A 12,497-nucleotide genomic window follows, 5' to 3' on the forward strand; every position below is an offset into this window, starting at 1 on the left:
GAAAATACCTGTGGAACTTCTCAAAGTGCACAAGAGGTTTTCTGGGTGGAACCATTTTTCTTTTACTTTGACTCTTTTTTTGAGAATTTTCTCCAGTTTTGGCAGGTGTTGCAACATTTTTGTTTAATTGGGGGTACACAGACTCAGTTTCAATTTAAATGCATTGACAGCACTGATCATATGTTCTCAGTCTCCGTCTTTTCCCTGCAGTTCACAGTTTAGCTCATTCAGTTTTGGCATCATGTCTGTAAGGACTCCAATGTCAAGCAACTACATCTTGTCTGACAGGTCACTGCACACTTTTTTTTAAGATTAGATTAGTTTGGATTGTGGGAGGAAACCCACGCAAACATGAGGAGAATGTGCAAACTCCGCACAGACAGTTGCTCGATGCTGGAATCGAACCTAGGTCCCTGGTACTGTGAGGCAGCAGTGCTTACCACTGAGCCACCATGCCACCCTTCATTCCTTGTTCGAAGGAAAATCTTTGCAGCACCTGCCCTCAAATTAACCATTTCACCTCATTATGGAGGATAATTTCACTACAGACATGAAATTTGTCAAGCAAGAACTTAAATATGCAATGCTGAAGGGTTTTTACTCGAGTCAAGTTTTCAATCTTTTTTCGTTATATAAGAAAAAGTCATAACTTTACTCACAAATGCTTGCTGCTAATTGACAGAAAAAGGGAAATCAGGATAATTTCTGCAAATTGCAACAAAGTCCGCATTTATGTCAAATATTCCATCAGTTGTGATGGAAACCAGTTTCTTGATGGATCACTTTTCGCAAGCATGTACCTTTTGAATTGGTTTTCGATATTCTCACCCCTTGTTCTCTTTTTGAGAGGATCGTCTTTATTTATTATGTCCTTAAAAACTATGTGCACAAAAACGATTCTGCTGTGCTGTTACCATCATGTTGATGGAGTCATCAAACTACAATGAGATGTATTTTCAGTTGTCAATGCCCTGTTGTAGTTCGTAAAATACATCTTCAAATAAAGATTCCATTCATCCTGATATTGTGGAAGTAGTAAGTGATTGGTGCTCTGTATTGCAATATTATTTATTATTTGTTTTTGAAGCCTTTGAATAGAACCAGAGGCTACAGTCATGTTTCTTTATTGGCTTTGTCATTTGTGAATGTTTGTCATAAAATGGCAAATACAAAATGATGCTTCAGGCCTTAACTTTTGCTGCTCATTTAGGAAAAAAACTATTGAAAATGGTCTGCAACTTGTCAGTTTTCTATATTCAAAATACTCTGTTCAAAGAAAATCAACCCTTGAATTTAATTGCATTGCTCCACGGTATAATTTCAAATTCCCTTTCTTCCTTATCAATATACTGTGGTGACATACAAGGCAAACAAACCTTTTACAACTGTGATCAGAAATTCATTTTCCTATTCCACCCGGAAGATGTACATTTTTGGTTTCTATGGAGATGGGCTAGATTCATCACTCATCATTACTGTTTCACCTTGTAGTATGTCACATCACACTTTAGGTAAGTCTCTGACTCTGTGCCTTGGAAACATCCAGAATGTTACTGATTGTTTTGAAGTGTGAGGCATGACAGCTCACTTCTCTGATCGCAGTTCATTTCTAGGGCCCCTAGTCAACTCCCAATCCTCTTCCTTTTTAAGCCTGATACAAAATTCAATCAAGCTTTGACAAAGGGTCAGTTAGACTCGAAATGTCAGCTCTTTCCTCTCCTTACAGATGCTGTCAGACCTGTTGAGATTTTCCAGTATTTTCTCTTTTGGTTGCAATCATATTGTGTTCGCTGCTAACTTGAAGTACCTTAATTCCGAGGTCATTCATTAACCCTTCACATGACATAATACCAAGTCTATTATAACATTGGTACAGTGGTTAGCACTGCTGCCTCATAGTGGCAGAAACCTAGGTTCAATTCCTGTCTCAGGTGACTGACTTGTGTGGACTTTGCACATTCTCCCTGTGTCTGCGTGGGTTTTCTCCATGTGCTGTAGTTTCCTCCCACAGTCCAAAAATGCGCAGGTTAGGTGAATTGGCTATGCTAAATTGCCCGTAGTGTGAGGTGAAGGGGTAAATGCAGGGGAATGGGTCTGGGTGGGTTGCGCTTCGGTGGGTCAGTTTGGACTTGTTGGGCCAAAGGGCCTGTTTCCACACTATAAGTAATTTAAACATGCTCCCTGGTCAGTCATATGCCAGTCTTAGAAATTTAGGGCAACACAGTGGCACTTTGGTAGGTACTATTGCTTCACAGTGCCAGGGACGGTTTGATTCTTGCATTCAACAACTGTCAGTGTGGACTTTGCACATTCTTTCTGCGTCTATTCCAGTTTCCTCCCATAGTCCAAAGATTTACAGATTAGATGAATTGGCCAAACTAAATGTGGGGTTATGGGATAGGGCGGGGGCTGGGTGGGCTGCACTTCAGAGGGTCAGTGAAGACTTGAGGGCCGAATGGGCTCTTTCCATACTATTGGGACTATATGATTTTAACTACCTCAAAAACATTCTATGAACTCCTTAACCAGTCTTAAACTGCAAATTTGATTATTCCACTTGATAAACAACAGCAACAAAATCAAAATTCAGCCGGTCTGGCACATCTCTACAGAGAAAGCAGAGTTAATGTGTCGAGTTACATTTGTTTGTAATTCCTTATCACAAGCATCAAACATTTCTTCTCGTGGTGACGTTCAGACGGAGGGTCACTGGGCCCGAAACGTTGAGTCTGCTCTCTCTATAGTTTTTAAAAATTCATTGATGGGAATGTGGGCTGCAGCTGGCTGGCCACCGTTTATTGCCTGTCTCTTCGATACTCTTCTCGTGAGCTACCTTCCTGCTGCTGAGGTTCTCCAGTAATTGATGTCTTTGTTTTTGGTTAGAGGTCGCATTCCAGTAAGGTCCTTTTTCAAAACGTTACCATTGCAATGTCGACACCCTAAGAATCCCAGCTGGGTCGATCGCGTCGCGCACGCGCGGTTCTCATTCTGCCGAGATGAAATGGTCTCGGGCGCGCTCGCGCGGGAGGTGGGTACAAACGGATTCTTGGGCGGCGACGGTGTGTGGCCTTGCCCCCCTATTACATCACAATCGAATGGACGAGCTCGCGCTGAGGGGCCAACGGCCGGTGCTCGAGCGGCTGTCGGTAGGCGGCGGGGACGCGGCCTCCGGTCAGGGGCTCGATACCGCTGCCACCGCTCATCCTCTCCGCTTCGCCAGGCGTGGGGGTAAACCGGGGGCAGCCGTCCGCTTCGTGCCCCGGGCCGAGCGGGAGGGGGCTGACGGAGACGACGACTCGGAGCTGGGTTCTTCCTCCTCGCTGCTGCTCCTGTATCCGGAGAAGGAGCCGCTCCTGAGCTGCCTAAGCCCGGGCGACAGCTGCTCCGAGCACCCGCAGAGCCCCAGCAACCAGGGCCCCGACCTCAACCACTTCCCCGAGGACCCCGAATTCACCGACGTTGTCTTGCGGGCCGAGCAGGCGATCGAGAACGGCGTTTACCCGCAGAGGATCTCGCAGGGGTCGAGCGGCAGCTACTTCGTCAAAGATCCTAAGGGGGTGAGTGTGGGTCTCGGTTGGGTCGGGGGCCGAGCTGTGACCGCTGAGGTACTAGTCTTTAGATCTCCTAACGAAAGTTTGCGAGGTTTAAGTAAACCAGCTGTTAACCTGACGCCTTGTCGTTTTTTGACACTCGCAATGCGTCCCCAGATTGACCTTGGTTCAGTGCCTGAACACTTTGCCCGTTCTCCATCCGTGAAGAAGCACCGCTTGCACTGGTGTAACGGCTGGAATTACTGTCCCTAACTGCACTCTGCGACATTGCATGGGTTATACTGTACTTAAGTTTTTCATTGGCTATAACATGGTGTTTTGAGGCTGTTGATGGTCGTAGTGGAGTCTTTTTTTCTCTCTCTCTCTTGTTTCCTTTCCTGGAAAGCTTCGAAATCCGTGAAACAGTTAAGCACTGCTGTTTTAGCCTCATTGCTGGCAGTTTGTGAGAACTTCAATCTGTTTTTTTTATCTAAATCGCCGTTGTTGTGATCCCAGCTGGTGGCAATATTGGCGAAAGTGAGGACTGCCGATGCCGGAGATTAGAGTCGAGAGTGTGGTTCTGGAATAGCACAGCAGGTCAGGCAGCACCCCAGGAGCAGGAAAACCGACGCTTTGGGCAAAAGCCCTTCAGGGCAAGTCGGCAGGAAGCCTTGCTTAATCATTATTTTTGGTTGTAGTTTACTGTGGTAGTTAGTCACTGAAACATATTCTCACGAGGTTGCCAAGAACCTTTACAGACAGAAGGTAAGTTTATTGGATGTTTAAAAAATATAAACTTTTGACAGTTAAAGATCTTAACACAAACAACAAAGTTCAAATCTGTTTCCCAACATTATTGTACAAATACACTTTTCCAAGTAAGTTTGAATCTTAGCTTAACTCTACCAGCACTACACTCTTGACTTTTAACTCTTTTAAGTGTTTGCTTAACTAAGTCTATCTAGTTTCTTTCCTTGGAACTGTGGGGGCAATTTTAGGATTCCTTTCATAGTCTGTTGGCATAAACCTTTTATTGTTTTAATAGCCTAAACTGAGTTCTACCAACTTGAAGGTTTCTATACAAACTCCTAGATTGAAAACTTTACAATCCTAAAACACTTTGGTTCTGGTGTCTGTTACACTTGAACTAAAACCTTGATCAAAGACAAAGTAAAATTCTGGATCCAAAGTTGGCTGCAAGACAAGGGACACGGAGGTATTTCTGTGACTGGAATGCTGTTTCCAGTGAGGTTTTGCAGGGCTCACTGCTGGACTGTTTGTGGTAAACATTAATGATTTGGACTTAAATGTAAGACAGAATACAGTCAATAAATTTGTAGCTGACAGATTGGTTGCCATCAGCTAAGAGCTGGAAAATGAGATCAGTGCAGCCAGATCTTTAACCAGCACAAGCACAATGGCTGCTTTCCGCACAGTAAGCGGCTGTGCCTTCTGTTCTGAGTTCAAAACTGAACTACTGGTTCTGGTCTGTTGTAAACTTGGCACTATAGACATCCTGTCCTTCACATTACGAGAGTTCTCCCAGGCACTTGACTGTAATACACTTAGGCCACTGTTCCAAATGACTTTCTAACCTATTTTAAAAGGAGTACCTTCACAGCACTGACCCATGTCCATCTGCCTTTTTGTGAAATATAAATCCTAAATTGTATATTTAACATCACTGATTACATTTGACCTGCCAAAAAGATCAATTCAGCTCTGTTGCTGTACCCTTTTTCCTCCCACCAGAATTATAGAATTCAAGTCAGAGTGCAGTGCAATAGTTTCCAGTTGCTTGGAAGAGTGAATCTGATTCAACACATGAAGCTTGATCCAATCTTGGACAATCACTTTGTTTCTTCAGCATCACTGGACTTGGTATTCAACCTGTTCTAGTTGTGTGTTGTATATTACCTCAAAGGCACTATGCAGTAACTTATGAAGAACTCCATTGATGCTATTCAGTGAAGTAGTTTTCAATTACCAAGTCCAAAGTTTATCTCCTCGCCATATTCTGTCCAACCCTTACCTTGTATCACCAAAGAAATCTTGAGTAGCAGATGTATGATACCATCGCCTCTGTTATCCAGGTTGAAGATCTGAGCACACATTGTCATTCTGCCCTTCGCGACTACTGTGCCATTCAAATGATCATGGCTGATTGTCCTACTCAGTACCCCGTTCCCACTTTCTCCCCCACACCTTTAATCCCTTAGCTTTAAGGGCTACATCTAACCCTTCAAGCATTCAATGCTTTATCCATGATTGTTTTGTGTGGCAGAGAATTCCACAGGCTCGCTGCACTCTGTGGAGAAATTTCTCCTCGTTTCGGTCCTAATTAGTCTACTCCATATCCTTAAATGGTGACCCCTGGTTTTGGTCTCCCCTGTCATCAGACACATCCTTCTTGCATTTACCCTATCTAGTCCTGTTAGAATTTTATTAATTTCATGAGATGCTCCCTCATTCTTCTGAATTCTAGTGAATGTAGTCATGACCAATTCAGTCTCCCTTCATATGTCAGTCCTGCCTTCCCAGAAATATGTCTGACAAATCATTGCACTCCCTCCATAGCGAGGACATCCTTCCTCAGATAAACTCTACTTAATATTCCAAGTTGATATCAATAAGGCCCTTTACAGTTGCAGTGAGATATTGTCTTGCTTTGAAAGCTAACATACCTGTTGCCTGCATCACCACCTGCTGTATCTCCCTCCTGGTGGACAAGGGCACCCAGTCTCATTTCACATCCCTATCCCTAATCTCTCTCCGTTCAGATATTCTGCCTTCCTGGAAATATACAAGAGAAGGCTTGGTTCTCAAAAGAATTCAGTAAATGCAATCTACTCAGTGTCTGACAACGTTAAGATTTGGTTCATTCAGAAAGTTTGAGTACAAAAGTGACTCTTCTTTTTAAGAAAAGACAGCAAGCAAAAATAAAATTTTGCCTTTCTTTCATTGTTTTACTTGCCTATCTGCTCTCTGTTCCAACTGAAATATAAATTTGAAACATGCTTTAGTCGCACCCTGACGTGACAAAGTACTGATGTATGAAATAGTATTCCTGTAACACCAATGAATTGGTAAAAATTTCTATAGTGTGCAGAAGGTTAATTTTAGTCTCTTCAATATAGTTAAATTGGATGAATGTCTTCACCCTCAACTTGAATTATATAACATGGCCACAATGTTTTTACAGTAAAATTCTTAAATTGATGAATTAATAAAATTACTTCCACCTTGGCCTCTTATCTGTCCTGTAATTTTGCTACTTTTCATCATAATACCAAAATCCTTAGCCATGCTTTCCCTGTTTTAAGAGTTTGATGACTGCATACTTTTTCTTGTCTCTGCACGAACTCCAATTGATCTGCATGTATTCAGCCATAACGTGTCTATTTATACATATTATTTGATACTATTCCATAATTTCTGCTTTTTCAGCATATTAACTTTGCTTTTGGTTTTAAATCTTACATCTTTATTTCTTGAGTTCTGTGTCCAAGTTTAAACTTTCCATTCCAACTCTTCTGCACTTCCTGTATTTTCCTTTCACCATTATGATGGTGAAACCATTCAGATGGTTTCCTCCATCTGAACTTCACCTTTATTGTGCCACTCCTCATTCAAAATTAAACTTGCTCCACTGACTGCTTTGGTTACTGATTTTCAAGTTGTATTTATCATTTTCTTGTACATTCCCCAGGATGATTGATCCATATGATGCTCTAAGTTTATATATCATGTGCTTCTCTGTCAAATGGTATCTGAGAGCTTGCAACGGGAAAAACAGCTGCCTTCTCCTTTGTATTTGTGTGTTAAAGCTGACACCTGATTTTTCAGTCGGGTTTGATATGACTCCTAACCCCATGGCAATCAAACCATATCTGCCCATCATGCACACAGTATTTAGTTCAACTTCACAGCACCCCTATGTTCCATTCCAGGGCAATTTGTTTAAACTTAAATACATGAAACAGTTTAAAATATGAAAGCTAATGGTTAGAACAAAGTCGATTCTTTGTCAGCAAGGCTCCCTCAGTAACTAATAATGCTTAGTTCAAAAGTTGAAGTAATAAATGTTTCATATCAGAACCTTTGCTGCCAGGACAATGGTCCAGTGCAATATTGAGGGAATACTGAAGGTGCCACCTTTTGGATGTGATGGAAAAGGTCTATTTGAGTAAGGATTCATGAAAGACCGTTGGGAGAAACAGTTCCCAATATTGTTCATGTTATTGCTTGTCTTTTGGAGAATAGAAAAGAAAACCATTTCATCTGGTTCTTCATTATCATCATTATTATTATTTGGAATTATGTAAGGCTCAAGTTTTGAAATATTTCTACAATGTTTCTATGTAGATTATACTTTTTACCTTATTCTGATTTTCATTAGAATATTTTTTTAAAAATGTCCTTTGCATGTGAAACCCACTTCATTTTTATCTAGAACTGTTTATAAACATACTATATGTTTAATGAAAATTTGTAATTTAAAAAAAATCATTCAAGGGACATGGGTGTCACTTGCTCGGTCAGCATCTTTTGATCATCCCTAATTGTCCTGAAGATGGTGGTGAGCTGCTGGCCTTAATTGCTTGCAGTCCTTGGGATGTAGGGACAGCTGGAATGACGTTGGGAATGGAGCGCAAGGATTTTAACTGGAATGGAGATATAGTTCCAAATCAGGATGGAGTATGACATCGTGGAATAAAAAATTTCAAAATATAAGCAGAATGCTACTGTTTTCTGTCACAAATTTGAATCACTTGCCTAATATATGATGTCAATTTCCTTCCAGCCTCTGCTGGATGGCATGAAGAATTGTCTGTTAAAAAACCCTATATTTCATCTTGACTCTTGAACATGTCAGTTTATCTTCTACATAAACTCTGACGGATTAAAGGAGTCATTTATAATCTCCTACACTCTTGTCATTGCTTGTCAATACCCCAATAACCAAGCTTTTCTTTTTTGCAGTTTGTCTCACTTTTTGCAGTACTTAGAATTAAAATAGCTAATATTTATACCTGATATATCTTACTGTATAGTCTTGCTTTAAAATTTGTGAAGCATAAATATTAAAATACTTGGACAAATTTAAATATACTAGAATGCAATTCTGATGTCTTAGTAGGAATTGAATTTAATAAAAATTAGAAGTTGAATTATTCACTTTGAATAACTGGCATGACATTATTTTGTACGTTCAAGAACAGGACACCATGTTTCTGGAAAGGTGTTTGGTTTTGGCATTAGTTAAAGCTGTGATAAAACCTTTGAAAAAGCAACTAAGCATTGTATCCTCAATTTGCAATTCCAGTCTGTCATCCCGTTTTTCCCCCCTCAATCGAAGCAAAATGCTCAGACAAAGTAGTTTTACTTGCTTCATCTTTATTCTGGGTCCTGGAGGGGGAGAGAATGATCGCTCATGTGCAGAGAGACATGAGTTCACGGTCTTCTCTGGAACCACAGTTTCTCAATGAACCAAATAGTCATTTTACAGGGAGGAGCATCCAGATAAGGCAACATAAATATTAATTGGGGGACCATTACAATCACGAGCATCTCACCAGTAAAGATTAAGCCATCTGCTGTTACATAATGAATACTTTTCACCTTGTTAAACTGATCCCTCAAACACAAATGCTATCTCATCTTGTTAAATGGCTATAAATAATGCTTTTCCACCTTGTTAGAACATAGAACATAGAACATATAACAGTACAGCACAGAACAGGCCCTTCAGCCCACGATGTTGTGCTAACCACTGATCCTCATGTATGCACCCTCAAATTTCTGTGACCATATGCATGTCCAGGAGTCTCTTAAATGTCTCCAATGACCCTGCCTCCACAACTGCTGCTGGCAACGCATTCCATGCTCTCTCAACTCTGTGTAAAGAACCCGCCTCTGACATCCCCTCTATACTTTCCTCCAACCAGCTTAAAACTATGACCCCTTGTGTTAGCCATTTCTGCCCTGGGAAATAGTCTCTGGCTATTGACTCTATCTATGCCTTGCATTATCTTGTATACCTCAATTAGGTCCCCTCTTCTCCTCCTTTTCTCTAATGAAAAAAGTCTGAGCTCAGTCAACCTCTTCTCATAAGATAAGTCCTCCAGTCCAGGCAGCATCCTAGTAAACCTCCTCTGAACCCTCTCCAAAGCATCCACATCTTTCTTATAATAGGGCGACCAGAACTGGACGCAGTATTCCAAGTACGGTCTAACCAAAGTTTTATAGAGCTGCAACAAGATCTCATGCCTCTTAAACTCAATCCCCCTGTTAATGAAAGCTAGTACACCATATGCTTTCTTAACAACCCTGTCCACTTGGGTGGCCATTTTAAGGGATCTATATACCTGCACACCAAGACCCCTCTACTCCTCCACACTGCCAAGAATCCTATCCTTAATCCTGTACTCAACTTTCAAATTCGACCTTCCAAAATGCATCACCTCGCATTTATCCAGGTTGAACTCCATCTGCCACCTCTCAGCCCATCTCTACATCCTGTCAATGTCCCGCTGCAGCCTACAACAGCCCTCTATACTGTCAACGACACCTCTAACCTTTGTGTTATCTGCAAACTTGCTGACCCATCCTTCAATCCCCTCATCCAAGTCATTAATAAAAATTACAAACAATAGAGGCCCAAGGACACAGCCCTGTGGAACACCACTCCCCACAGACTTCCAGGCAGAATATTTTCCTTCTTCTACCACTCGCTGTCTTCTGTTGGCCAGCCAATTCTGTATCCAGACAGCTAGGTTCCCCTGAATCCCATTCCTCCTGACCTTCTGAATGAGCCTACCATGGGGAACCTTATCAAATGCCTTGCTGAAGTCCATATACACCACATCCATAGCTCGACCCTCATCAATGTTTCTAGTCACATCCTCAAAGAACTCGATAAGGTTTGTGAGGCATGACCTGCCCTTCTCAAAGCTGTGTTGACTGCATTTAATCAAGCCATGCTCTTCCAGATGGTCATAAATCCTGTCCCTCAGAATCCTTTCTAACACCTTGCAGACGACAGACATGAGACTTACTGGTCTGTAATTGCCAGGGATTTCCCTATTTCCTTTCTTGAAGAAAGGAATTACGTTTGCCTCTCTCCAGTCCTCGGGTATGACTCCAGTGGAGAGCGAGGATAAAAAAATCTTTGCAAGTGGCGAAGCAATTGCATTTCTCGTTTCCCAAAGCAGCCGAGGACAAATCTGGTCCGGGCCTGATGACTTGTCAATCTTAATGTTTGACAAAATTTTCAGCACATCAGCTTCCTCTATCTCTATCCATTTCAGCATGCACACCTTCTCTTCAAAGGTTTCACTCACTGCAAAGTTCGTTTCTTTCGTAAAGACAGAAGCAAAAAACTCATTTAGGGCTTCCCCTACCTCCTCAGACTCCACACACAATTTCCCTATGCTATCCCTGATCGGCCCTACTCTTTCTTTGACCACTCTCTTATTCCTCACATAAGTGTAAAATGCCTTTGTGTTCTCCCTAATCCGTCCTGCCAAGCCTTTCTTGTGTCCCCTCCTGGCTCCCCTCAGACCATTTTTAAGCTCCTTCCTCACCTGCCTGTAATCCTGTAGAGCTGAGCTTGACCCTAGTTTCCTCCACCTTATGAAAGCTACCTTCTTCCTTTTGATGAGAAGCTCCATCACTCTCGTCATCCAAGATTCCTTTATCTTACCACTTCTTGCCTGTCTCAAAGGGACATATTTATTCATCACTTGCAACAACTGTTCCTTAAACAGTCTCCACATGTCTATAGTGCCTTTACCATGGAACAATTGCTCCCAATCCATGCTTCCTAAGTCATGTCTAATCGCATCATAGTTTCCTCTTCCCCAATTAAATATCCTCCCATTTTGCCTAATCCTCTCCTTCTCCATAGCTATGTAGAATGTGAGGCAGTTGTGGTCACTATCACCAAAATGCTCTCCCAACACAAGATCTGATACCTGCCCCGGCTCGTTTCCGAGCACCAAGTCTAGAATGGCCTCTCCCCTCGTCGGCCTGTCAATGTACTGAGTTAGGAAACCCTCCTAAACACACCTTACAAAAACAGCTCCATTCAAATCTTTTGCTCGAAGGAGGTTCCAATTAATATTGGGAAAGTTAAAGTCACCCATTACAACAACCCTACTACGTCCATACTTTTCCAAAATCTGCCAACCTATGCTTTCTTCCATCTCCCTGCTGCTATTGGGGGGCCTGTAGTAAACACCTAAAGAGGTGACTGCTCCCTTGCTGTTCCTAATTTCCACCCATACTGACTCGGTATGCAGATCTTCCTCGACAATGGAAGCTTCTGTAGCTGTGATACCCTCTCTGATTGGTAATGCTGCACCCCCTCCTCTTTTTTTTTTTCCCCCCCCTCCCTATTCTTTTTAAATGCTCTAAACCCTGGGACATCCAGCAACCATTCCTGCCCCTGAGAAACTCATGTGTCTGTTATGGCCACAACATCATAGCATCAGGTACTGATCCATGCTCTAAGTTTGTCACTTTTATTCCTGATACTCCTTGTGTTAAAGCAAACACACTTTAACTGATACCTTGGTTCCTTGCCAGGAAAATCCTTCCCACTAGCTGGTCTACCTCTTGCTATTGCCTCATCTGCATCAATTCTCACCTCCAGTATACAGCTCAGGTTCCCACCCCCCTGTCATACTAGTTTAAACTCTCTCGAACTACTCGAGCAAACCTTCCACCCAGGACATTTGTCCCCTTCCAGTTCAGATGCAACCCATCCTCCTTGTACAGGTTGCACGTTCCCCGGAAGGCATCCCAATTATCTACGTACCTGAAGCCCTCCCTTCTACATCAGCTGCGCAGCCACGTATTAAGCTGCGCCCGCTCCCTGTTCCTTGCCTCGCTATCTCATGGCACTGGTAGTAAACTAGAGGACACTACTCTGTTCGTCCTGCTTTGCAGCTTCCATCCTAACTC

General features: G+C 42.3%; 1 protein-coding gene across 1 annotated transcript in view; it reads left to right on the forward strand.

The window, feature by feature from the left end:
- The first annotated feature begins 2,981 nt into the window (after window positions 1-2,981).
- LOC140468319 (phosphatidylinositol 4-kinase type 2-beta-like) overlaps window positions 2,982-12,497 on the forward strand; it is a 42,137-nt gene continuing 32,621 nt past the window's right edge. Inside the window, exon 1 of the mRNA XM_072564532.1 lies at window positions 2,982-3,557. Within this exon, the coding sequence (XP_072420633.1) occupies window positions 2,997-3,557 (561 nt within the window). The 5' untranslated portion in view covers window positions 2,982-2,996. The remainder of the gene's footprint in view (window positions 3,558-12,497) is intronic.

Source organism: Chiloscyllium punctatum, chromosome 1 (assembly GCF_047496795.1).
Source record: "Chiloscyllium punctatum isolate Juve2018m chromosome 1, sChiPun1.3, whole genome shotgun sequence".
Taxonomy (NCBI): Eukaryota; Metazoa; Chordata; class Chondrichthyes; order Orectolobiformes; family Hemiscylliidae; genus Chiloscyllium; species Chiloscyllium punctatum.